The sequence below is a fragment of the Rhea americana genome, unplaced genomic scaffold (genome assembly GCF_003343005.1).
Source record: "Rhea americana isolate MKP2758 unplaced genomic scaffold, rheAme1 scaffold_102, whole genome shotgun sequence".
NCBI classification, from domain to species: domain Eukaryota; kingdom Metazoa; phylum Chordata; class Aves; order Rheiformes; family Rheidae; genus Rhea; species Rhea americana.
In genome coordinates this window covers 2304864-2328582 of record NW_028185062.1, presented here as the reverse complement: position 1 = coordinate 2328582, position 23719 = coordinate 2304864, and the positions used below count along the sequence as shown (strand labels likewise).

At 44.6% G+C, this 23719-nt stretch overlaps 1 protein-coding gene across 1 annotated transcript in view; it reads right to left on the bottom strand.

The window, feature by feature from the left end:
- The window catches only part of CHAC1 (ChaC glutathione specific gamma-glutamylcyclotransferase 1), a 4620-nt gene extending 2509 nt beyond the window's left edge, over positions 1 to 2111 (bottom strand). The window contains exon 1 of the mRNA XM_085305476.1: positions 2055 to 2111. Coding sequence (XP_085161602.1) covers positions 2055 to 2111 — 57 coding nt within the window. The remainder of the gene's footprint in view (positions 1 to 2054) is intronic.
- Positions 2112 to 23719: the final 21608 nt, after the last annotated feature.

Sequence of the window (23719 nt, the reverse complement as noted above, 5' to 3'; positions counted from 1 at the left end):
CGGAGCCGTTGGCGCTGGAGCGGGCGCCGCGCCGCCGTCACCCTCCTCACGGCTGAGGAGGAGCCGGGGCGCGCCCGGAGCCTTGCACCRTCGGGCTTCCTGGCTGCCCCGGCCGAAGGTGGCCCCGCTGTCCGGGCAGAGCTGGGCCCGGGCAGAGCTTTCTCCTCGGTGGTCCCTGGACAGTCACCCCCTAGGTTTCGTTAAGAAAATAAGTTGTTCTCTCAGGTTAGGGAAGGGAAAGGCTGATTTTAGAGTTAGCCGTCCGAATGTTCGTACTGATGCTTTTCCACTGCACTTCTGAAGACTGCAGGACGTATGTAATCTGGCTGCGGTCAAGGGCCGCGTTGCGTGGGTCGTGCCAGTATTTCCACGCCACTGTGCCAGACATCATCTCCCATGTGTCTTAAGGCAGCCTGGACTCCCCAGCATCTGGCTGGGCCGTTTCCAAAGCGCTTCTGGCTCCCCAGCAGCCCTGGGTGCCGACGCAGCCCAAAAACATGGCACTGGTCTTGGAGGAGGAGCTGCGCTTCTCACAATCTGCAGCTGTGAGGACCAGAGTGGGATTTCTCTTCGATCAGATTCTCATCCTGTAGTCAAACATTTTGCACCCTGTAGTAAGGTCGGAAATACCACTTCGCAGAATTCAGAAGGATCCTAATTCTGGTGGAGAATAAAGAARCCAGCCTTTTCTGTGATCTCTCAGTAAAATAGCCTTCAGCTGGAAACAAGGTGGTGTTAGTGACATTCCAGTCTGCTGATCACAGTAGAGGTCATCAGCTACCAGACCCTTACTCACAGTGATGACCAACTATTCATTTCTAGTGAAGATATTCCTGTAGGTACTGCTCATCACTTGATGGGGTTTTCTATTTTTCTCTTTGYGCGGTCTTAGCACCTGTTCACGGGCTGATGGAGAAGATTGTCTTCAAAAGGAACTCAAAATACATATGAGGGAGAACTAGACATTGGATGATGGAAGTGGGAATTATCATATGTGTTTCCTTGTCTTCCAGCCTGGCCACGCACATGCATGCTCATTGGTTTGCAAAACCCAGCAGTGATTTTTGCATTGGAGGCTATGAATTCAAGTACGTAGGTCACAGGCCAAGATCAGTTCTGCAGGAAAGCTTTCCATTCAGAGAGGCCCTGACACTGTTGCCAGCCCTCTTTGCTACCGTCTTTGCATGTGTCTGTGCAGAGGACTACCATGCTGGGGCAATGGGAAAATTCAAATTGAATTAAATGACAAATCCTCCTCAGGATTCTGCATCCCACAGTTAGTCTGACTTCATCTGAGGWTGTTAACTTGCCATTTCAGAAGACCAAGCAGTTAATATTAAACCGAGTGAAGCAAAAGCTCCTGGTGTCAGCAGAGCTGAGAAGTAAGGTGTATAAGTGAGACTAAGAGAGTAATAAAATCCACATGAATGCAAGGAAATGGTGCTGAATCAAGCAAATTGAGTGCTTTTTTCCTTGTGCTATACTCAAGCTGGAGGGTGGGCTTGTAATACATCGCATTTGTTGGATAGATGGGTCTGAAAACTGTTTGTGTTWGAGATCTCTGTTAGATTGTATCCTGGAGACCCTGCTGTAAGATAGCTTTGACCAGGCTGTGATGACTAAAGTGCCCAGCTAAAGAAGTGGGTGAAAATTAGCTGGTGATTGGCTATTTTGGGGGGAGGAGGGGAGAGAGCGAGGGGTTGGGGGGAGATCAAGAAGCAAAACCACTGAGCTATTTTTATATAAATATTTCTCATTGCTATTTTCTTTTGCATCTAATCACAGTAAACAGAGTGATGCGATTTCTTGGGTTTCATATTGGTTCCCATGCAGCCAACACTCCCCTTTCCATTCCTCTTAATAGGGRTTTCTAGTTGTATCTTTCTTGGCAGATCTAGGTCCTCTTTGAGCTTCCCCAGTCTTCAGTCTCTYCCACCTGATCCCTTGCTCTCCCTGGCTTTTCATGGCAAGTGCTGTGAGGGCTCGCTTTCTTCCTCAATCTGTTGTCTTTCTGAGCTCATAACCCAAGTGTTTCTACAAATATATGTACATACTGTGGTTGGTGTTCCCTGTAGCTTGGCACATTCATCATGGGTGACATCAACAGTCATCATGTCTGTCCTATGGTGCTGTATACAGGATGCCCTCTCCTACTCTGTGATTTACTCTCGGGTTGTCACCTTGGATGATCCATCACCAGCTGAATCTTAAGAGATCCCACAGTAAGCTCCTTAATTTTCTTCTGCCACTCTCTCCACTTCTGCTTTTCTCAATTACCTTCTCTATCTTACTCAGGCTCATGGGCATGGGGTCAGCTGAGTCCTCCCAGCCCTTCACACCACACACACATGCTATTACAGCTTGCCACTTCTTCCCTCTTATTCTTTCCCCACCTGTCTCTTTACATAGCCAGAATGTGAATCCATCATCTGTTTGTACAACTGCAGTACTCAGGGGCCCTAGTCACAAACAACAACAAAAAAAAGTGATCTTAGCAGCTAACTGTGTTTCAAGGCTCTGTTTGGCAAAACAAGAAAAAAATCTCTAATCTCACCTTTTTTTCATCTGGCAGATCTGGCTCCTAAGATATGTAACTCCTTTAACCATACAGTTTTTCAAGCCTAAAATAATGTGACCTTTCATCAAACAGCCAGGTTCATCTGGCAGTTCACTGCCTCCACTGTGCCCCACTGCAGCAAATCTATATTTTTCCTATTTTGCTGTGGAATATTTTCTTGCTACGATCAAGAACATTTGAGCAAAACCCCMAAAATGTAGTTAATACGGGAATTAAAACATTTGACTGTAACAGCATTATCCTCATGTGCCAAGGCACAAACAGTGACACATAAATCAGCATCTAAAAGAAAACTGAAGAAGCTTTTGCTGGGTTCTGGTCTTAGTGACACTAGTTAGAAAATYTAGTCTCTTTCCACTGGATGAGTGTTTGATCTGAGTGGATTATGCATCAACCTTGCAAATGAAGCAATAGATACCTGTTAGGACAAACTAAGGAAAATAGAATAAAGAAATACAACTACAACTACTGGGAAGCAACCACATGCTGAATGACTGAAGGAGAAAAATAGCTCTTTTCTATTTCAGAGCTTTTTCAACTGTATGTTTTACATTCCCAGGAGACTCTGCAATATAGCGAGGCCAAATTTGCAGTCAAGAGCCAATGCCTAAGGTAAAACCCTTAGGGGCCTTGATTCAGATCTGACACCAGTTTAACAACAGAGGTCTCTGGTCCCATCTGCTGTTACACCCAGATCAACTAGCTGTGAGGTYAGAAACTCCTTTTGAAGTCAAGTTCTGATTTTCTTGTCTAAAAACAGTGGGCTATTGCTCTAGCACTAGCAGCACAGCCTGGGGAAAGACTATTATAGAAGTTGTGGCATATACAGCAAGAGTTTAAGATTCTTCTTTTTTGGTTTCAAGCTTTCATTAATCCATTTCTTGTTACAGACTGTATCTTCRTTTTACTTCGGTTAAATAAATCAAAGGGTGTGGTGGCAACCGGGGTGAAGAGGGTGAGCTGAGGAGGTACCTTGCATCAGATACAACCATGCAAATAAAGCACATAGGTGCTAAGAAGAGGAGTGTGTGCAGAAACAGAGCAGATGGGTACTAAGGGGCCCCAGGAGAGGATTTAGTGTCTGTTAGTGCTGTTGATGCTTGCGTCCATGGAGCAAGGATAACAGCCTGCCAAACTAAACCACAGGAATGCTCAAATAGGTTTGAGGGAGCATGTGGAGCAGCAGTGGTGTTAACTGTTAAGGAACTAGGTGTAGATTTAGGGGCACAACAAAAGCAGATAAAAAAAATAGCACTTCACAGTTTACAACTGGCTATGAGAAGAATGAACAGAAGATGTCTGTAATCTGTTAACCATAAATACATGAAACCTTCTCCTTTTGCATATTTTTGCCTTTTATTTTGGCCTGGTGATGTTTAGGAAGGAAAAAAAAGCCAATTGTAGCTTTACATGTTGCAGCCTCAATGTGGTTTTCCCAGGTTCCAGGAAAAGGAAGAGCTAATTCTATTTAGCAGGAAATCTGCTTGTCCAGAGTGAGCATTCTCCATGTTAGTGCCAGGTGACTAACAAAGTGCCAGTGTTGCCTGTTCTACAGGATAGTGGTGAATCACCACAGAGCCAGAGAAGCCAGCAATAGGGCTGGCATGACACACAGCAGTGGATCGAAACCATCATTAACTTCATCTCGTATTCCAGGTCTCTTATTTGTTTTAATAAGCTGAAGGCACACACTGGCTTTTACCAAAACTTGTTCTATTCAGAAAATATTGAACAGGAACATAAAACCTGAGTCCAGACCTGCTGCAAACCCGTTTAACCGAGCCTATAGCATCCCAAGCCTGGGAGCCGACCTGAGTGCCAGCTGWGAGCCACGCACTAGACCAGCTCACCCTCTGTTGTGTTGTAACCCATTACTCTTTGCACCTCACTTCATGTCTCTGATGCCCAGCGAGTGCTGACAGACACACACACTGACACCTGTAAGGACACTGCTGAGGAGCTGAAGATTAGCATGTGGGTGTMCGTGATGGCACCTTTGAGGTAACACAGGGATGCAGAATAAGTGRCTCATACAGTTTGGGCAGGGAGTCTCAGATCTGGCTGTAAATGTCAGCACCTTATCAGGGCTAATTACAGAAGATAATCCTGAGCCAGGAGGCAATTTAGTTTCAAATCAAGCATAAAGAGAAGAAAAACAGGTTTATAGTTAAAAATTGTATTTTAAAGAGGTAGATATGAAGGAACTTATTGATAAAATCAGATAGACTGAAGAGCCTGAATATTGAAATGTGGGAGAACCTCAGAATTTTAAGTCAAAGGTAGGAAAGCAATCTTAGATTCACATCCTAAGCAGAGAAGGAAAAGTATTTAGGGAAGCAACCAGCCAATTTCAGAGAGGGCACAAGGAGTAACAAGGAGCTCACACAGGATAGAAGAGGAATTACACAACAGAGAAAGTTGTGCTTTGGCAYTTTGGTATGGAATGAAGCAAGAACTGCAGAAGCTAGAGGTAAGTTACACATTGCAAAAGGAGGTTAAAGACTCAGTAAGAAAACTTCCAGCCAAATAAAAAGAGGGATCAAGAAAGAAGTAAGACACATGAGTGTCAAGACTAAAGATAGCTTAGGTGCAAACCAATAAAAGACAGGACGGTGATTATAACAAGTATTTTTTAAAAAAATACCACCTCTGAAGCAAAAGCAGTTCTAAGAGCTCTGGGTGCTTATGTCAAGGGAGGTGAAAGAACAGACACAAACCAAGAGTTTATAAGCAAGGAATGTAAATACATCTAAGTGGGGCAGATACCATGTGACTGGAAAATARCAAACACTGTCCATATTTGAGACATGGGAAAAAATGTGATGTAGCTAATTGAAGATCTGACAGTCTGACTGTGATAACATAAAAGAAATCCCTTTCTACTAMATGCTTTGACAGAAAGAATAACTCAAGATGCAAATATAGTTGAAATACAACATGATCTTAGCAAAAGCAGTTCACTGCAGWCTAATGTTACAGCTTTCTTTGGTGATTAACTTTTGTAGACAGAACATGCAGTAGATTCAGTTTGTCTAGGCTTCAGTTAAGTATTTATTACCATATTGCATGACAAGTTATTAGCTGAGATGCAGACAGAAATTAAGACAAGAATTTCCCAGTGAAATTTTTCAAATTTTTAAAGGGGCATGACAGCACCGGATGAAGAGGAGAAAATTGGGGTGCATTGACTGGGTACTGTTATCAGACTCCTCAGTGTGGTTCCGGGATAACTAAGGGGAGCCAAATGGACAAAGAAGAGTTAATGCTGTTACACAATATGCTCCTGAAGCCTCATCTGAAATACTGTTTACAGTTCAAAAGAAAGACGAAAGTACGGACGGAACAGGGAAGAGCTATTAGGATGATTGAGGGCAKGCAAAACTGTTCCTCCTCGAGGAGGCTTCATGTGCCTAACTTGCTTGGTCCAGCTATATGTAAGCAGGGGAATAGGACTGCTTTACCTCATAGGGTATGTACTGGTGGCTGGGAGGAAAAGGGGGCAGTTATTCAAACTGAATAACAACACTGGCACAAAAGCACATGAACATAACCTGGACACAAGTGGCCAAGCCTAGGGATCCAAAAGATTATCCTAACAGGTAAAACAGCATGTTTTTGAAATAGCTCCCCCAAATGAAGAACCAGCGACAGTAAAGGAACTACTTTACATAGATTTAACCACCACAGGCATTAAGTGATGTAATTTCATCTGTTACCTAGAGTATTTTTCCATCTGATGCTCTAGTTTGAAGAACAGAAAGTTTCTATTCCAGAAGCATCACAACAAATAGCCTGAGTGAAGTCTCAGTCAGAGGCAAGCTCCAAAATCTCTRTAGCATTATGGTGTCAGAAAAGCTTCATCACTTTACACTGATAAGGTCTTGATCTGACCTGCCTTGACTTATTCCTGCCTGCATAGTGACAGTGTCTTCATAACAAACACGATTTCTCTGTGGCCTAGATATTATAATCCATTTTCTACTAAATAGAAGATACTGCTAGCAAGAAGATGACCATAAAGCCCAGATCAGGCACAAACTGAGATGCCTGAAGCATCTAATGGATGCACTAACAGCAAAGCAGGAGTTGCAGAACAAATGCCAACACTGAAGCGCCATCTTACCACTTGACTACTGAGAAACCTCTAATGAGGTGATAGGACAGTGTTATTTGGGATTTCAAAGGTCAGGGTGGGAAGCAGCCTGGAATTCATATCCTACTTGCTAGCAGAGAAATGAGCTACAACAAGATCTATAACCAAGCCTTAAGAAAGGACTGGAACTAGCTGGCACACATCCTGAAGACAGGAGGCAGCAAGCATTCAAGTGTAATACCAGCACAGGAGGCTTGTCTTTGGGAACAAAGCCCATAAGCCACACAGCTAAAGAGATATGAGAGAGGCCTATAACAAAGGAGCAAAGGTGAGATCTGGAATGAGACTAAGCAGCACAAATAGCAACAAAATCCTTCCTGTACCAGTCAGCTGAAGAGGCCAGTAGACACCTACTGTAAGGAGAGCAGCCAGTCTCTCCAGCAGCCTTGCCCCCTTCTTGCTATGGCCAGGAAGAAGAATTTGCTCCTGCAGCAATTATTGATAGTCTTCATCTGAGGGAAAATAGGACCCCACCTGCCACCCATTCAGCCAAATCTTTGACAAGGCGAAAGGGTGTGTACAAGCAACTCAAGAAAAAGTGGTACCAGAATGGCTCAGTGATGAGAATTACTGCTTTTTTAAACCTGAGTAGTGGGAGGATGTAGCATCCTCCACTCTGTGACACTGCAATCAGCCAAAAGAAGAGCAACATCAGGGAGTTGTAAGACAAAGTACAGACTGTGCCACTGCAGAGACASGGGATGCTCCTGTACAAAGGGCTGCTCTGAGACCTTTCCAGAAAAAGAAAATCTCTTGGGTACAGAAAGTAGACTGCAGTTCAGAGCAAGATGTGGCAGAAACCCCCTGTCAGGAGGACAGTAACATTGTTTAGATTTAAGCTCTTGATTGTTCCAGGTCAGGAAGATGTGTGTTTGCCTCCCGATCCAAGCAATAAATCATCTGTCACTGCATGAGATTTTTGGATCAGTATAGAGAAAGAGGGACAAGTAGCCATCCAGATAGGTAAGCTGCTCCTTCACTGGGTTCTTTCTCTTTCTTTTTTTTTCCTCCTTTTTTTACAGTCTACGTAAATGTGTCTCATTTACATGACATCTCACTGTTTCAAACATCCGAATGTTCCTATGAGCAATTAAGCTAAATGACATGATACTTAATGCAACTTATTGCTAGAGAAGGAGACAAATTTTGTTTGATGGTGGTRTCACTAAATCTGATTCACTTATTTCTGTAATTACTAAAGAGTCTGGTCAGCATGACATAAAAACTTGGAAATCCTAAATGATCCTTGAGTTGTGGATCCTACCAAGTAGGTTCTTGTTAGTGACAATAATGAAAGACTTTGCTTTAAATGTGCACACTGGTCTGAATTTTGTGTTCTGATTATAAGACTATGTTCTGATAGAACTTGCATTCCTCTGACAAGCAGTTGAAAATCAGTGTCTGATAAGCAGTTGAAAATCAGTGTCTTTACATTTTAGGAACTCGGGCATCTATGTTGAGAACTGTCTTGAGATTTGAGGAGTAGTTGTAGGTGTGTTGTACATGAGTCGGTGAGTTTGCTTTTGTGGCAGATTCTGGGAAGAATCTGGCTTAAYGGTAGGGCAGTATGGCAACAGGGCAGATTCTGGCCTAACAATAACTCCATTCCTTTTGCGATTTCCTAAGTAGTGTCCACTTAGGTTTTGGGCTCTTATACTTCAGCCATCCCAAAGTAGAACACTGCATCCTTCTTTGGATGGGGAATGTAGATCTGCAGTTTTCCTTGCTTGAAATTTCCATGATTAGCCCAGCAGCTCTGAATATCTGTCATTACTAACTACAGGTTCTATTCCAAGGARAAGGCACAGCATACACCAATGATTGCCACCTTCCATAAAGCATGATGCTATTTATTTGAAACAAAATATGGAAAAAACCCACTGAATATGCCAAGAAATGACTTGCACACCTGCTAGGCATTGCCCATCTTCCTTGTGGTGCCCTGGCAAATATGAGATGCAAATTCTGCCAGCTCTTTAATTCAGAGAGAGCATCTGTGTGTCAGATCAGGCTGTCTCTCTCTGTCAGGCCCCAGAAGACAAAGCTGAGTGCCAGAATAGCAGATACAGAGGACTTGCATAAATACACACAGGTTCCACAGAAGCACCCTCATTTTGCCTGGAACCCAGATGCATGAGTAACACATGTTGCACAGTGGTCTGTCCAGTCCATCCTTTCCATGCTGTGAGCCAGAGGTTGGCTCTTGAGAATCTCTCRAAGTCACATACGCTGCATTTTCTGCCCGTAAACCTGGCACTAGTTGTCCTACTATGTGGAGTCTCATGCCTGTCACCTTATCACACATGGGGAGGGCAAGAATTTGCAGGGCTGCATAGCTGAGAGTACTCAAAAGCATTCAGTAGCTGCTGGACTTTGCTATTGCCAGTAATGGGCATTGCCTTCCAACTCTCACAATATGCAAGATCACAGTAGGAAAATGGTTGGCTGGCTGGAATTACTATCGTGTGCATTGGCTGTGACCCATTATGGATGGTCTTGGTRTATGTCAGAACCTTTGTGGCACTTCACTGTAGCAGCATTTGAAAGCTCCATGTTATCATCTTCATCATGGTGATGTCATGACTCTCAAATACTCAACAATTCTTTAGGATAATGAAGATAAAACATTTCAAAATTAAATCTCGTTCAGTTCAGTTTAGGAGAAATGATGCTTTCAAGCCCTCTGGAATGGAAGGTCAGAAAGGGCCTGTTCCCATCCTCAGCTGTAGCCCATGTGAGGTCAGAATTTTTCTAGGGAAATAAAATAGATTCGCTTTTTTTAAGAGAAGTAACATTTTTTGTGGTCTATCACCAGATTGGCAGCAGCTTTGCTTGAAGCGTCTTTGCARTCTGTGTTTGGCTTTAAAAAGAAAAACAGACATACGTCTGTTTTGCAGTGTTCTTTCTGGGGGAAAAAAAAGTTTCCTTTCAGCCTGATATGTAAAATCTGAGTGTGTAGCAGAATGGCTGTGCTGTCCCTTACTAAGATGGAAGCATAAGGCTCATTAGGATATATTGTGTCAAGTTGCAGACTGTGGTGGCAAGAGAAGGTAGGGTAGGAAAAACAACAGCGGCCAGGCTCTAGACACTGGCTGCCTGGCCAAAACTGCCGTTGTGCTGGCTGCAAAGAGAGAGACTGATCACCAGAGTGAGTCAGAGCATTAGAATGAAGTGGGGTGAATTCTACCTGGTGGCACTTTGCTAGGGGGTGTGATTCAGGGAAGCTGACTCCGGGCACGTACGAAGACCAGGAACCACTGGGCAGCTCCACCTGTACTGCTCATGATTCATGCCATCGTCTGCGTAAAGGGTTGGCTTGGCTGTGTAGTTGTATCAGCTGGGCTTACAGTGCTCATTGGCATTCCTGTCCTAGCTTTGTGTTGTCTAGATAGGCCTATAAGTGGAGGCACCAGCTTCTCCTTCCCTCTACAGGGAGTAACAAGAAACTAGACCCAGGCAGTGTCCTTTGTCTCTGTTTCCTGGGCATAATAAGGCAGGAGTGGGTTTTGAGTGAAATTTTAGCTATGTTGCTGTGCTGTGTCTGAACATCTAAGCAAGYAGGGTTCTTGCAGCACTGAATGGCCAGTTCATTGATTATAGTTACAGCTTCCCTGCTTCCAGTGCAAATGTGAGGTGGGAAGGCTGCTGCCAGCCTGCAGGTGGGAAGGGTCACTCAAACTTTTGGTAGGTGCAGAGAAGATGTCTTGCTGTGCTTCCTAGCCATGTAAGTTTTGTGTGAGAAGTGTTGAAGGTGCAGTTCTGTGGTCCTTGGTCCTACTTGGAAGCAACAGGAAGGTGATTCATGATACTGAATTCCCTTCTGAGAAGGGGACATCGTGACTTGGGAGACAGGCACTGGGCCACATAGTAGCTATGGGACTGACTGCAAAAATGATACAGGCTGGCAGTGACCAAGCTCTTGGTTGGCTGAAGATCACTAGTAAAGACATTTAAGCTCYACTTAGGAGTTCCTTAGCTGTCAGTAACTTATGGGTACCAGCAAATAAAGTTCTGCTTCAGCAAGAGCTGTGCCATACTTAACCCGTGTTTTAATTTCTATGGCCGAAAGACCATCCAGTATTGACAGCATAAGATTTTGACTGCTAGCCTGTTCTCCCCTCTGCTTGAGTAACTCCTCCATGCCTGTCTCTGCAGTGGCACAGTCTGTACTGTTTCTTACACTCCCTGCCGATATCCTGATGTTGCTCCTCTTTTGGCTGACTGCACTGTCACTACTTCCTACAAGATTATGTTTCTTTCTCCATCTGCTCAAGCTGTCGATCCTCACTCGGCACTAACCTTTCCCTTTACCAGTTCTGCCATGACATCAATCCACTGCAGATATTAATTCGTCTGTGTTTCTAACTTTGTCCTATCTTAGACCCTGTTACATGCTGAACTTCTAGGAATTGACCTACGAGCACACACTAAATCTAGCCGTGTTGAATTTAGTAGTCCAATCTGTTTATACTAAGACCAGAGTTTCTTTGCATTCTTCACCCTTAATGTCAGCTCTCAGCAGCTCTTGAGATGTTATGGGATCTTCCCAATACCTAATGTTTTGTCTAGTTATGTCTGTCTGTGCAGGGTGACAGTGAAAATGCTACCAGATCAAAATGGAAGTGCAGGAAGTCTGCTTTGGCAATACGGGCACAGAGCTGCAGTCACCTGGGCCTATTTGGTTCCTGAAAAATAATGGGATCGGTGGGTGGAGAGACAAGGGAGCAAGAAGAAGTGAGGTTGATTTGGTTTATGTGCTTTTCACAACTAGTCTACTCAAATTTATCCAACCTAAATTCCACCTACATCCATGCACCTTATGTTTCCTATTGGCTAGCACTCATCTGCCAGAGACACCATRCAGTAATAACAACACAGGGTAAAGTCAAATATAATTTGAGTGAATCTGCATCCAGATTKTACCATGGCACCCTTCTGTGTTAGTAGCTGCTGTGAAATCTGGCAGTGAGCTGTACAGTATTGGCTACAGGGAATTTTTTCACTGAAGCGAACTAAGGCTGTGAGCACTTTGGCTGCATGAATGCTGGAAGCTGATGACCAGTGTGTCAGTGGAATATCAAAGTCATAACCTGAATGTTGGTACATGATGTAATGATTAGACAGGAATGCTGTACATGAGTAGAAGCACCGTCACCAGCTGTTTACTAATTCTGGTGTTACACATAGCCTGAGGTTACATCAGGTTAAGGAGAGCACAGCCAGATTTTTTTTGTGAAGTGGGAACACTAGATGACTGCCAGGACAACAGCTGACCAAGTTAATTTTTTGATAGATATTTGTCTCCTTTAACTTCAGGGAAAAGCTCTGAAACCTTCCCTTAACGATAGCCTTGGTATAAGATTTCACAATTCTCAGCTAACACTTGCATTTCAAGCCCTCAGAAGTGTATAAACGCAGCCCATACAATTGCTCTGCTGAGGAAAGACTCTCTGTCCTATTATCTCTGTATATTGAATAGAAAGCAGTCCCTTGACTCCATGTTAGCTGTAAGAAAATAAATGAACTCTTCCTCTAGTGCCTCCAAACAATTATAACAAAGTGGTTGTACAACCACTTGCTTTCTACTGTCTTATGAATATGAATTTGCTTGCTGCACTGTTGTGAGGTGCACAGCCCATTTTTAGTGTTGAGGGGTCCACACACATGTCATCGTGCAGTACTGGGGGCTTTCCAGTGTATTTCAGTCTTGTCTCCAGTGGAATTCTCTTTTTAGAAAATCTGCAGCAGCTCAAATACGAACGCTGTTGCCTTCAACCCTCTAAGAGGCTAATGATTCTTAAGGATAATCATTTTCTCTTTTTAAACCACTCTCTAATCTCATGAAGTCTGATCTYGGAGCACTCAGTAGCAACCTGCCAGGACCCAGCAGCCAGCTTGCAATGTCAGCTGGAGCTCCTGGGCAGTGTCTAGGGGAGAGGTGCTTAATGCAGACGTGGATGCAGGGTCAGGGTGAGAAGGCAGTAGTATCTTGCTCTCTAAGGGGTTAGTTGGCAGAGGTTTATTCCTAAGGGTTGACACTGGGGGCTAAGGCCAAAATCTTCAGCTTTAATCTGAATTCCATTGCTTCAAACAGGAATGTGCGCTTATGGTACTGCCCATCCATGGACTGGCATCTGTGTGTATAATGTTATGATCAGACCCCGTAATATCTTCAAAGTTTACAGAAGAAAATAAGGATCTTACCAAAGCAAGATTGGATCAAAATTGTCAGGAGTTCCTGTGTGCAGACCATTTAGGAATATGCATAAATCCCTTGAAGCTGAACKTAATCATATGCTTAAGATTAAGCTCTTAGTGATTACTTTAATTTGGGTCTGAGTCTATGCATAACAGACATCTTTAGAGATAGAGTATGAAAAATGTCTCCAAATCCACGATGCCTTTTCTCTCCAATCTTGGAGATGGTCAAGGTGATCAGATTCTTGTCCAAATGCCGTTTGATTCCCCACCTCTGAATTGTTTGCTACCCACTCCTCTTCCCCACTTCATTACCTCCTCTGTTGAAACTGGAGCCAATAATATGAAATATCTTTGAAATAATGAGGTGGACAGCTGTCCTCTTCTAGGTCAAACTGGTAGGAATCTTTACCAAACTTAGTCTCTCCCAGCTTTTTCTTACTGCTCTTACTGCGGGCAGGGCTGTGTGTGTACCTCTTAGCTTAAGTGAGCTGGGCAATCAAACTGCTATTCAACAGGTTAAGCTAACATGTGCTGGCACAGCAGTTTATAGAGTGCACGTCCACCTCCAAGCATTCCTCTTTCCCTTAGGTAGCTCATTAAACTGGCATTCCAAGTTTCATTGCTGTATCATGCAAAGCAGCACATTAGAGCTGAGCACRTAGCTCTTGGATTTCCAAGAGGAAAGAGGATGAAAGGACAGAAGGGAATGGAGAGCCATTGCATGTGAAGGACTTGGCCATGAATGAGTAAATTGTGGATAGATATRTGGGTAGGCAGGTTAAGTGCAAGGGCAGGGAAAATTTAAATAGATTTCACAGCAAGGTGATGGAGTGGCTTGAAGTGGTGATGGAGGTAGCTGAAGAGGGCTCTATTTATCTAATACAAAGCCTATGTGCAGCACCTGTTGTTAAACAGCACACATATGAGAAAGCAAATCTAAGCCAAACGAAGTCTTGAAGTCTCAGTGACCTGGTGTATGTTGAACATACATATACTTCCGCCATGCATCTTCTTTCAAACAACAGCAGGTATGAGGTCTTCTAGTTCTCTCATGATGAGTTCTGCAGCACAGAAGAGTCAAAACTGGACTCATTAGCAACCTCTGAGAAACCTAATTTTTAGAAGCCCCTGTCAAATTTCAGCCACTTTCCTGTAATATAATTTACTCAGTTTCCTCGAGCTCTTTCTGGCTGTTCTTTGGATGTATATATGGTAGAAGAAAATTATGACAGCAATTAAAAAGGAACTGCAAGATGTTGTGCTGGTGACAATGGAAGAAAGGTGTCATAGTATGGATGTGTAATAGCCATAATATTTTGCATATTGCTCATGCTGGAATGCACTACGAGGTGAAAGAACTCAGTACTGAGTAGCTCATTGTGGGATGTCACAGTATTAGTGATATAAGTAGCAAAGGTTGCATCACATTGCTGAATATTAGTAGTACAAACATTTAAAGAGCCTAAGGTGGGAGAAATCCTAGGGGAGGGCCACCCTCTGGCTAGGTGTGCCTTTTCCTGGAAGAAATTGGACAGATAAGCTATAAGCTGAACTTCCCAGCTTTCTTGCAGTATTTGTGCAGTACCAAATGCACAAAAAAATTCATATTTGGCAACCAGGCTAGTTAAAAAGCAATGATGGCAGGATAGAAAACAATCAGTTCTCAATTATCTCTCAATCTGAGGCTTTAAATGCAAAAAGTAAGAAATATCTTGCGCTGATTCCTTAAGTGATGGAGTTGGGAAACATCACAGTTTAAGAGAGCATCATTGCTTATTGTCATACTTTTATAGACAAGTCTCTTTCCTGGGAAGCCGCCTCTGTATAAGGRAAATTAAAGCAACTGCTTAGATACTGCTATTTGTCAAATGTTGTACCTATGGAGCCTCTAAGAAAACTCAGCAGGCAAACTGCTCCTATTTCCATGCAGGGTTCTTATTACCAGTTTCTTTCCTCTGCTGATCTCTCATTCTTCTCATTCCYTTCTGAGGTCCTTAAACAGCAGAACCATTCCCCTCTCAGCAAGCTCTAATCAGTGTATGGAGAGATGATGCGAAAGATGGTGCTGATAACCAGGAAACCTGAAATAATTTTATGACTTCAACAGGCCACAAGTACCTGGGACCACAACAYTGACCTTGCTGCATTTCTTGCCTCTAGCCTATGCATGTTTCTAGCCTGAGCAGGCTCAGCTATTGCATCAGTATCTTCTAGTAATATGCAGAGCTCTTCTTAGGCTGCCTAATTGAGTTTAACAATCCCTCTCAGAAGCAGATGAGTAAGTATTAGCCCCGCTTTACACCTGGGAATAGAGGTGGAGGGAAAGTGGTTTGCCCAAGGTTACAGTGAGAAACGGTGTCAGTGAGGTCAGAGTACCCTATTTGCCTGGGCCCAGAACATGTGCACACAAGGGCTGAAAGATCATCTCCAGCACCTGCCTTCCTGTCTGCCATATCAGAAGGGAACAGGAGGTCATCAGCTATTTAGGTTCACTTCTCCTACTGCTTAGGCCTTTGTTTACACTGGCAGAGTGGGAAGAGGAAAAATGGCTGTTATATGTCAGGTTCCACTAAACCATCCATTTCCTTGGGCCGTAGATATGCCCTGTTCTAGAAAATAAAGCTCCAAGTGACCTTTTCAAGAGAGCACTGTTCTTATTTTGAARATATCAGTGTACTTAGGGATGTCCCATGCTTAATTTATTGGATATTGTATTGCTTGCTGGCTGCTAGGTACTACAGTGGGCAAAGAAGGGCATGGGGGGTGGCAGGCTCAGAGACACAAGTCAGTGCCAAGCAGAATAACACTACTAGTGACATGGTGGCAACAGACTTGCRTTGGCCTGCTGAGTGCTGGCAGGAGGACAGCCTGGGTAGTCCGAAGGCAAAAGGGATGCTGGCCTGATTCCAGCTGCTCAGTCTAGCTGCATCAATGCCCTGGCTGGTATTTCCTTCCTTCTCTAGAGAAAAGACAAGATAATTTGAAACACAAAGCCAAGACTTTGCCCTCTGGAGGGATTCCAGGGTTGCAGATGGACTGAGCTCTTCGCAGTGCTGCTGGAGAGCAATTACATTTGCAGTTCAGGGGAAGGGAAGAGGAGGAGGGAGAGTCACTGAACTGACAGCAGGGATAAGAAGGTAGCTCATTAGCACATCATCTTTTGTGAACCCTTCTGTGTAGGAGCAGATCTCCATATGATGACATTCAGAATCTGGCGAGAGTGTCATCCTCAGCTAGCAGGAATTTTTGTATAAGAAAGCATGAGTGTGTAGGTTTTAAAGAAATCAAAAGGGAGCTCCTCTGTGGTCCAAGCATGAGGTTGCATTGTTCATCCCTCATAGTCCTTCTCAAACTTGACCATCAGYTGCTAAGCTGCAATATGAAGAGAAAATAAGGAATAATGAGGTAGTCATCTTAAAAAAAAAAAATCTCTCCTACAGACCTCATCCATTTCACTTGCTCCGGCCGTGTTACCATTTAGTGCGCTGGCTATTGTAAATCATAGCTGAGAAAKATGGTGTCTCCCCTTACCATAAAAACTTCCTCTACTGCAGCTGAATTGTTTTAGCTGATTAGTAGAAAGCTGATTATGTACAGAGCAGTGACTTGTGTTTGAAGAATTCTAGTAGGAACCAGGAACCACTACAGAAGACCGTAGTGCTTCTGTATACATTCCTAACAATTCAGAGAGCATGAGTCCTGTGGCAGTGATGATGGCCTAATGGAAACCCCATCATCATACATCATTAATACAGCTATAATACACCTAATTGTGAGCTGAGAGGTGAATTTCTTACAAGCTTATTGAAGACTGTTGTGTGATTGTTTAACAGCACTAAAATGTTCTCGCCCATTTGCTGAGAAGCCTCCACTGCCCCAAGGCAAAATGTCAGTGAAAGCATAGCTTCATCTTTTCCTAAAGAAGGTTGTCATAGATGGGAAATGTGTGTTTCTCCCACTTGCCAGGCAACTATAAATGACTATGCCTGGGAACAGGCCTRCATGGCACAGCTCTTGTCTTTTTTGTGTAGATGTCTATCTGCTACATGTGGAGGATCACAGGTCCTTTCATTGACATGGGGTGGGGGATATAGGCAAAAAAGAATGAACCCATCCAGAAATCTTTTGAACCCAGTGGACTACAAGGTAAAGACTGACTATCCTTATTTTCTCTTAAATCTTCTATTCCTTTGGAGAGGATAGGATGTAAATGTTTTTCAGCCCAGACTGGGAGAACTGGAGTTCCCACAGGTTCCATAGTGCCATGGTGAGGTAACAGCTGTAAAAGAATCAGCTCTGTCAGTCTGCCTGTAGACAGAAGGAGTGCTGCCTTCAGCTTGCATCAGTATAGTGACTGCACCATTAACTCAGGCATGTCCTGCAGTATGACAATGACAGCAAGGTGGAGGTGGAAGAGAAAACAGATACTTGCAATTGACAGTTACACAGCCTCCACTGACAGAGGATCTCAAAGCACTGTACRAAAACCTGGTGGAAGGTGTAGTGGATAACAATACATGATGGAGAATCTGAGGGACAGAGGAAGGGAGTGAATTTCACATAGAATAGCTGTAGAGCCTGAACAGCAGGAGATGGGAGAATACAGAGGAGTAAATGTCTCATTCTGAATTCCTATGATCCTGATTTACACTCATGAAACTGCGGTGAAGTCAGTGCAATTATACCAGTATGAATCACAAAATAGTTGAGGCTGGAAGGGACTTCTTTAGATTACCTGGTCCAGCCTCCCTGCTCAAGCAGCATCAGCTACAGCAGGTTGCTCAGGGCTGTGCCCAGTTGGGTTTTGAGTATCTCCCAGAATGGAAATTCCACAACCTCTGTGAGCAACCTGTTCCAATGTTCAGCCGCTCTCACAATGAGGAAGTGTTTTTTTATGTTCAGATGGAATTTCCAGCGTTTCAGTCTGTGCCCGTTGCCTCTTGTCCTGTCACTGGGCATCACTGAGAAGAGTCCGGCCCKGTCCTCTTTACACTCTCCCAGCAGATATTTATAAACACTAACAAGATACCGACCAAACCTTGCCTTCTCCAGGCTAAACAGTCCCAGCTCTCTCAGCCTCTCCACATATGGGAGATGCTTTCATATGAAAGCTGGCTGAGAGACCAGAAATGAGCTTCAGATCTCTTGAGCAGTTGCTCTTTGTACTAATAGCACAAGCTTTCTTTGTACTCCCGAGTGTGCTCCATCCAGGTTATAGGAAAACAGATGCTGGAACTGTTCAGCAATGCTTTTACACTGTTAAGAGAGCAGAGAGCAAGAGGAAGACGCAAGATGGGTGTATCAGATACTGCACAGGTTAATGCAAAGGCATTTGTGACCTAGTCATCCAGCTCTAGAACGTGAGACCCAGAGCTATTCAGCTACCTCGAGGCAGCCATGCCTGCATGAAGAGGGGTGTCCTTTAACCTGGCAACAGCAGTCCCATGGAATCAGCCACCACAGGACATCAGCAGGGCAACTGGACTAATGGGATTAAAATAGAGGTAGTGCTTATGGAACTGAACAACTAGGTTAGAAAGTGATGAAGGATGGCATTCAMCATTCTTCTGGGCAAATGCCCAGAAGGCATCACTCTTGAGGATCTAAAGGAGATTTTTCTCCTGTGGTATCCTGTGTGGGTGCACAGTTGTGTCTTGAATGCCTCTGCCTCTGAAGCTGACTCTGAAAGGCTGGAGAGCTGCAGTTAGTTATCCTCAGGAAAGAGACAGAATGGCCTGGAGAGATGAAACGGGAGCTGGAGTGAAAGGAAAGCAGAGGTGGACTGTAAGGAATCCGTCTCAAAATAAGCCTACTGTGCAGTACAACTACTTGCCATAATGTGCTAATGCCTCTTGCCCTAGACTTAGGAATACCCCTTAAACCACACTGCATGCCCCTTTGCTAGTATAATTAGCATGTGTGAAACTGAAAGAGAGTCAAAAGCAAACCAGCCCTACCCCAAAATACCAGTGCTGCAGAAGGAACTAACCCTGCCAGTCCCTGAAAGGACATCATTGATATCCTTAACCAAACATAGATAAGTATGTAGTTTTCATGTGGCTTGCCCTCCCCACCTGCCTCTGGTCTGCCTCAGGATTAGGCTTCCAAAGCGCAGGCCCACTGAAACATGTGCCATCTTTTCTGTAAGCCTTTGAAAACCCTGGGCTCCCCAGCCCCTCTTCCTTTGTGCTGTAGTGGTAGTGATGAAATATTGATATGATTAAATAGTGATATGTTAATGAGTCCCTGAGAAGAAGCAATGCTGTGCACAGAGTGGCACGTGGGAGGCTAGAGCTAGTCCTTGGTTCAGTGAGAGCTCCCAGAGGTACCAGTGACCCCATGGCGCTGCTGCTGCTGCTGATCCGTGTGTGAAGGTGTTCCTAAAGCAAAGGGAGAACTGAGAAAAACAGAAAGTGCTCTACCCCATCGATGCTCAGGCTGGAGGGTGACTGCTCTAGAGCATTCTAGYTAACTATTTTCAGCCAGCTATGTGACAGCAGAGTGAGGAGAGCTGCAGCGTGCCATCTCCCACACAAACGTCTTCCTCTGTTGCTTGTCAGCTTTTCTGTTGAATTTGAAAGACTCTTCCTAGTCATAGAAGGGCAGTCCAGTGATCTCACTCAGGGCCAGGAGAGCCCACTGCAGGAGGGTCCCACTGCATTCAGTGGGAATCTGATGGTCTTTGCTCTCTGTGCCTGGTGTTTCAGAGTAATGCTTCTTGTGTGGAGCTGCAGTTTGAAACTGAAACATGAGCAATGACTGTCAGGAAGATGCCCTTCCTAGCCCTGCAGCAAGTCTCCAAATGAAAATCTATTACCGGGATGGCTAAGTCATGGAGCCACAAGGCACTAAGTCGCTGAAGGCCTAGGGCTATAAATTCCCCAGTACCTGATAGGATCTGGGCAGAGATTGTCTCTGTGGGTTTCTGAAGGAGGAGAGTTTTTTCCATATTTTACAGATTTGGAGGAGTGTTGGTTTTAGGTCCCGCTGAAAATATCAAAGCTGTTTCACCTGGATTCTGGGGTCTGTGCTTGCATCTTGGCTATACTGTAGCATGGGTCCCAATGCTGCACACCGTCTTCCCATGACTACAACTAGCCTACCTGGCAACTGTCCTCGGTGACAGCACTTTGTAACATCTTAGTGCATTTACTGTGGCAATACAGACTTATTTACAGCATTCCTTGTGACMTGGCCTCTGTAGTCCCAGAGCCGTGCAAAACCTTCTAACTTGTAAAGCAGTACTTTGGCCAGAGGACTTCTACCTATGAGTACACAATATTGCATCTGTATTCCAAATATTAGTAAGTCACCTCTGTGGCCACAAAACTTACTTACATGCCCTGTGGTCATGCGGCAGCATAGCTCTATTCCGCATCAACCAGAATGCACATTGCCAGAGCACTGCCGTGTTTTCAATTGCAAGAGACCTCACAGCTCTGCTCAGATACGGTGCCCCTTGTGACAGACATACTCYGCCACCTACCTGAGCCTTCACCACCTCAGAGCTCTAGTCTCAAGCTGTGACTGCTCTATTAACTTTTACCAGCTCTACACTGTGGGTCAGAGATACTGTTTTTCTGGCTCCTGAGGAAATGCAAGACTGTGTGCATGTGTGGGAAGCTTATGGAAATGGTGCAAATACTTCCTCCCCTTTCCCACCCCTCTCTCTGCTCTCCAGCACAGATAAACATACTTGGCTTTCCAAAGATAAAATATGAGTGTGATAGYTACTGTATGATGAAGAGCTCCTTCAGCACCAGAGCTCTCACCCACTCCCACATGCTGCCAGTTTGGAATTGCATGGTATGATCTGTTCCTCTCCCGCCTGTTCATGGCAACATGCTACATAGTTACTTGTGGTGGGACAATCTGCAGTAAAGTGGATGCACAGATAATGCCCTGCTGCTATTCCCTGCTCAGATGTCTGACAGCAACAGACTCAAATAGAATAGCTACGGGGATTTATTCTGCAGTGGGGCCAATAATGGTAGTATAGCCTTCTTTGCAGATATTTTGTTAAGAGAACATGTTGGTTAAAAGCATGCACATCATGTTCATTTAGGATCAGCTAGGAAAACAARCTTTCATTTTTGCTGTAGATCAATTATTGCCACTTTGATCTTGCTCAGGGTCTTTCCTGTGCTGTGTCTCAGAAACACCTGAACATTGTCAAAGCCATAGCAAGAAACAGTTCCTTCTCAAATAGTTTACAATCTAAACAGAAAAGGCTTGCAAAAGGTGAAGGAGCAAAGGCACACCTTTTTTCCTGCTGTAGGTGACGTGGGAGGAAATGAAGTGCCAGCTCACCATCAAACTGGCATRCTGCTAAGCATAAATATGATCAAGCTCCAGCCATAGAACTGTTCAGAAGTCTCTGATGTGAGATCTACGTGGCCTTGTAGAACCTTAAGCTTTGACAGCATCAAGCTCACTGGTGGCCTACGTGTCCTTTCTGCTGATCAACATGCAAGGAAAAGTTACAGATACRTTTGTACTGAGCAAGCAAATGCAGACATGAAGCTGCAGGAGCAGAAACACAGCGTCTCTCAGCCTTCCACTTCCATTGCCAACCCGTAACATTCTTTTCCAAACCACACTGTTACAGCATCTCTCCGATACTCCCTGGCCAAATCCTCTTCTAATTCATGTTCTGTTTCATGTGTGGCTTGCCCTTCACTGTGGTCACTCAAAACACCATCTCTGGCTAGCAGTATACAGTCTGCCTTCTTTATTAATGYATTTTTATAGACAGGAACCTTAAGRCTAATAATTATTTGCACTAAATACCACATGATTTTTCTATTTGTAAGGCCCTTATACCAAAGGGTCTCAAAAAGAAATCACTGCAAACCACAAGAAATGAAAATGTAATAGCATTGATGGAATGTCCAAACTGGCCTGTGAAATAAATCATYGGGTAGGACACAAAATCTGCCCTACAGAAGGGGCTTTAGATAACCTTTTCTTCCCAAGTGTCTTGGAGCACTTTGAAAACAGGACGCAGGCTTTCTACTGCTTCAGAAGCCTCCTCATGGCAGAGTGCTCACTGTGGAACGGCCTGAATAGGCCTGTTCTTCCTCTTCCCCRTGGGAGGGCTACTCAATGTAAGGAAGATGGCAGGATCTGCCCCACGTATAGCAAAGGCAGCTATGGGGCTGGCTGCTGGCCTCCAAAGCTAGTTGTTTCATGAGTTGTTGCYGAGGAAACTGCATTTGTGCAGGCTGATCTGGGCACCAGCCTGTGGTGCAACTGGCATTTGTCTGCAGTAGCTATTTATTTTTTTTTTTCATATTTGAAAGGTAGTCACCTGACACACAGTAAGAAACCACTAATATATATTAGTCAGGCCCTGAACTAGGCGCCATAAAGAGGATTTGCTAAATCTAGCAGGTTATTGCTGCAGGAGTGACCTGTGACCACAGRAGAGCAAGTAAAGCCACAGACCAGAGTTAAATAATAGTTCCTAGAAACCTCCTGGGTGCTTTAGTATGACCTGGTGTTAAAGTTAGATTATTTTCTTGCATGTCCCTGTCCCCCATGGCCTTAAAAATCAGAACTGCAGAGTGTTTGCTTTCTACCAGGCTGCAGACTGCTCCCTGTTTCTGAGAGATCTCAGAGTCCTGCCAGGACTTTGGATACGTCATSAAGTGATTGGCAAGGATACAACAATCCTCCAGTGGCTTGGGAAAGGGACCTCCTCTGGGGTCCATGCAGTCCTCGGGAACATAAACAAGGGAGTAATGAGGAAGGAGGAGGAAGGAGGTGTTCTTACCTCCGTGGCACTGGAAAGTCAGACACAAGAATACTCTGTGGGGTCCTGAGGTCTCTATGCAAAAGAGGATGCTGAAAAAACCTGGAGAGCATGGAGGAGAGCCTCAGAAATTATTTCAGAAAGGGTTCTATTGATTTAGATACTGATGCAGAACTTGGGACATGACTTGATTACAGGTACTGGGAGAAAACACCACATGCTCAAAGGTCCTAAGCATAGTGAAGAAAGCTACGACAGGAGAAGCAGCTGGATGCTGAAATAAGAAAAACTCAGCCAGGAAAGTCAAAACAGTTGTATCGTGGGTGATAAGCTACTGAGACTAGCTCCTGGGGACCACGTTAACTCTCTGTGCTTTGCTGCCTTTACGTGCTCTCCTGCAATATGTACTTTAGCCAGCTCAGCACAAGGTGCCGAGTAAACGCAAAGCCCTGTGACCTACAGGACGTCAGCTGGGATGAGCCCTATGAATCCCTCAGATTACCACCTGCGATCTTCAGCTGATTCAGGTACACTTCAGGGAGTGTTGCTTTCTTGCACTCCCTCACAGTACAATACTGGGGGGTATCCACACGGTGACCTCTGCTCTCTCACTTTAAAGGTCCTGTAAGATCAGCTGCGTTAGAGTCGGACGAAAGCCAAAATGGGCAGGGGAAGGGAACATGCGCACCTGCAGATCCAGGAGAAAATCCGTGTCCCTCCAGGGCAGACTGTGCCTTTCACAGTCCCGGTACCGTCTGGCGCCCTTGGAGGGAGAGGACTGCGCTTCACACCGAAGGCAGAAGGACCCTCACCATCCCCACGCAGAGGTGGGCACAGGCTGCAGGCTCCGATTSGGAAAGGCACCGGGAGCCGTGCAGTGCACGTGGCTGAAGCCCTGTGGATACCGAAGGGAGCTGAGCCCTGGCTGCACTCGGAGCTGGACGCCGTATTTCTGGCTCTTTCGGGCCCTTTTCCAGCCTTTCTGACCTGTCTCCCTTCTTCTTCTTCTTCTTCTTCTTCTTCTTCTTCTTCT